The 2,711-nt window shown below is 34.3% G+C and overlaps 1 protein-coding gene across 1 annotated transcript; it reads right to left on the reverse strand.

The window, feature by feature from the left end:
• Positions 1-690: 690 nt before the first annotated feature.
• On the reverse strand, positions 691-1,923 carry LOC139844472 (uncharacterized). Its single transcript, XM_071834700.1, has 3 exons — positions 1,130-1,923; positions 954-1,031; positions 691-840 (listed from the first exon to the last, which is right to left on the reverse strand). The coding sequence occupies exons 1-3, from the start codon at positions 1,832-1,834 to the stop codon at positions 835-837; spliced, it is 789 nt and encodes a 262-aa protein (XP_071690801.1). The 5' UTR covers positions 1,835-1,923; the 3' UTR covers positions 691-834.
• Between the last annotated feature and the right edge of the window lie 788 nt (positions 1,924-2,711).

Here is a 2,711-nt window from a genome sequence, read left to right on the forward strand (position 1 = left end):
AAAATTCGTAATTTCTAAGATTTTCTTGCTCATTCTTGGATATTTTTGTAAAATCTCGTAAAAACGTATATAAATATACATATGTTTATGTTTTTATGTATATTTTTATTAAAAACCCTATAAAGTCAACGTAAGTCAACGTCCGAGATCTCCCTAAAAAAGTCCAAACGAGATCTCCCCGAGATCCGATTTCTCCAACCTTGCGTATACAACAACAAAACATTATCATTAGTTGATTGTATCGCAAAGTTATGGTTTTGCGGCGAAATCTAAAGCCAAAAGAAACATACCAACTTTCTTGTTCGTTCCTAACTTCAAATGTGATAGACTTGTTTCTGACTATAGACAAGATTACGATAAATGCAATAGCATACGAAAAAGGTACATTGCAATATATTTACGCGAACATGTTTGAGCTAGATAATAAGATGTACCCAAATTGATTTCAAAATTGGAAAACTAGAATTATAGATGTAGGGAACAATACCTTAACCAAGTGTATATTAATTAAAATCAAGCATAGATAAACCACCCAATATTTATAAAACTTTAAGCTTTTATTCTATTGAATATCAGAACTACAAAAAAGGAAAGAAATACTAACATGTTTTCACTAGAATTGCAAGAAAATTTAGCATTAAGCACAATCTTACACCTAAATCTTATCATGATTATCTAAATCCTTCAGAATCAATCAATTACTTAATTCAAAGCTATTGAAAATAATAAGAAAAAACTGGAGTTATTCATCATCATCATCATCATCATCATCATCATCATCATATGTCTCCATTGTTGTTACCAGTTACCAAAGATATCCATAATGCTACCTGCCTACCTCTGCAAATATATTAGATAACAACAATTAGTTAGTTTTTCCATATAAAATATTCGATTAAACAATAAGATAAGTAACTAATTATCATCATCAAATTATAACTAATTTCGAGTACCTTTCGTGTATCGGCCTCTTCAGGAACTTTGTACATATCAGCAGTTATTTCAGAGAGACACAATCCAGGAAACAGAGTCTTCAGATTAAATCAAATTCAAATCAATAAAACGAATCAGTCACAATATTTTAAATTAATTAAATTAAATTATAATATGAATATAATAAATAACTTACATCTAGTTGCTTTTGAAGAGCTCGTGGTCGTTTCATAGGCCTACGTGGCAATCTCCGTCCAGTCATAGCCATAAAATCATCCTCCAATTCATCACGTGATAACGATACGCTAAATTTTTTACGCTTCTCTCTGCTCTTATTTTGATCACGTGATATCCAATTAGGTTTTGAAAACTCATCATTCCCGTTGACTTTGACTCCGTCCGACGGAGGCTTAAACGCGTCTCCTCTATTCCTCAGATTCCACGGCCTCTCCGGCGGAGGATTATTTTCCGTCGTCACCGGACACGCCGGGCGTTTTACTCTGAGAATGTCGACCTTCATCTGATCAACCTCCTTTTTAAAATCGAACATCAGTTTCTCTCTGGTCGCTTCCATCTCACCACCGTCTCCGGCGACAACTCCGATTCTCTCTTTTAATTTCTCCGAAGAAGGCAGAAACCTATTATTACAACCACTCGACTTCTCCCGCCGTCCGCCGCCGCCGTCGCTAGTCTCTGGCGATTGATTGCTACGGAAGGACGACGGAGAGATGTTTACGTTGAAATAATCTTCAACGTTTATACAACGCAGATGCTTCTGAGTGCCCCACTTTAGGAAAGGGAAATCGAAATTGTGTAAAGGTGGCTTGAATCGATCCATATCTTCTTTTGATTTCACCGTCTCTATATCTCTCCTGACTCTTTTATTACCGGAGATGACCATCAAAGTCTCTTTTTCCGATTAATCGCTGTGAATTTTCCGTCGAATTGTGTGTATGTGAATGTATTGTGTACGTGAAATCGCCGCGAATTGTTGATAGGAAATGGGGATGGGAGATTAAAGATTTAACAGGGTATTTAACGTTCGTAAAGCGAGATGAGAATTGCTAACGTGCGCCAGCGTGTATTTTATGCGCAGTTTTGAGCAATTTAATTTTCTAAATTCCGAAATATGTAAGCCCAATTTCGAGCCCACTTAACATTGGCACATGTTATGAAGCCTTCTTCCTAGATTATCAAATAATATTGTGGGTTTGAATACCTCTTAGGATGCGTTTGATAAATCTGAATGGTTAAGCACTGAATGATTCATAATTTGAATGATTCAGAGGTTCTGAATGACAATAAATTGTTTGATAATCATTTTGGATAACACAATATGAACTGATTAAATCAACTTATTATCGTTTAACATTAACGAAAACTTCAATATACTTATTTGATAAGTATTCTGGATACAATTTAAGACGATTATCACATAAAATTTAGGATCTTAATAGTTAAGAGAGTGTTTCAACTCTGAATGGTTCAGCACTAAATGCTGAACCATTCAGCAGCGCATGTCATTCAGATGTCAGAAACAAACGTGCTAAATGCTGAATGGTTTAACATTTAGTGTTGAACCATTCAATTAAAAGGTAAACAAACGCACCCTTAGTTAGACTTTGAACAGGTTATTCTTAATTTAATGGCTTAATAATTTTCCATACTAAACTATTTATCATTCTGTGCGTTTGTTACTGACATTTTAATAATATATAATGTTGAAACATTTAACAATATTTCTTAAACCATTCAAAATTGAAACATTCTTTGAACAA

This window comes from Rutidosis leptorrhynchoides, chromosome 4 (assembly GCF_046630445.1).
Source record: "Rutidosis leptorrhynchoides isolate AG116_Rl617_1_P2 chromosome 4, CSIRO_AGI_Rlap_v1, whole genome shotgun sequence".
NCBI classification, from domain to species: domain Eukaryota; kingdom Viridiplantae; phylum Streptophyta; class Magnoliopsida; order Asterales; family Asteraceae; genus Rutidosis; species Rutidosis leptorrhynchoides.

What these genes read in the sequence shown, in the direction of transcription:
- LOC139844472 (XM_071834700.1), bottom strand. Translation starts at nt 1,834, where the DNA reads ATGGTCATCTCCGGTAATAAAAGAGTCAGGAGAGATATAGAGACGGTG. An exon ending in CTCTTCAAAAGCAACTAGAT is followed by an intron (nt 1,032 to 1,129) that starts GTAAGTTATTTA and finishes TTTAATCTGAAG; the next exon opens with ACTCTGTTTCCTGGATTGTG.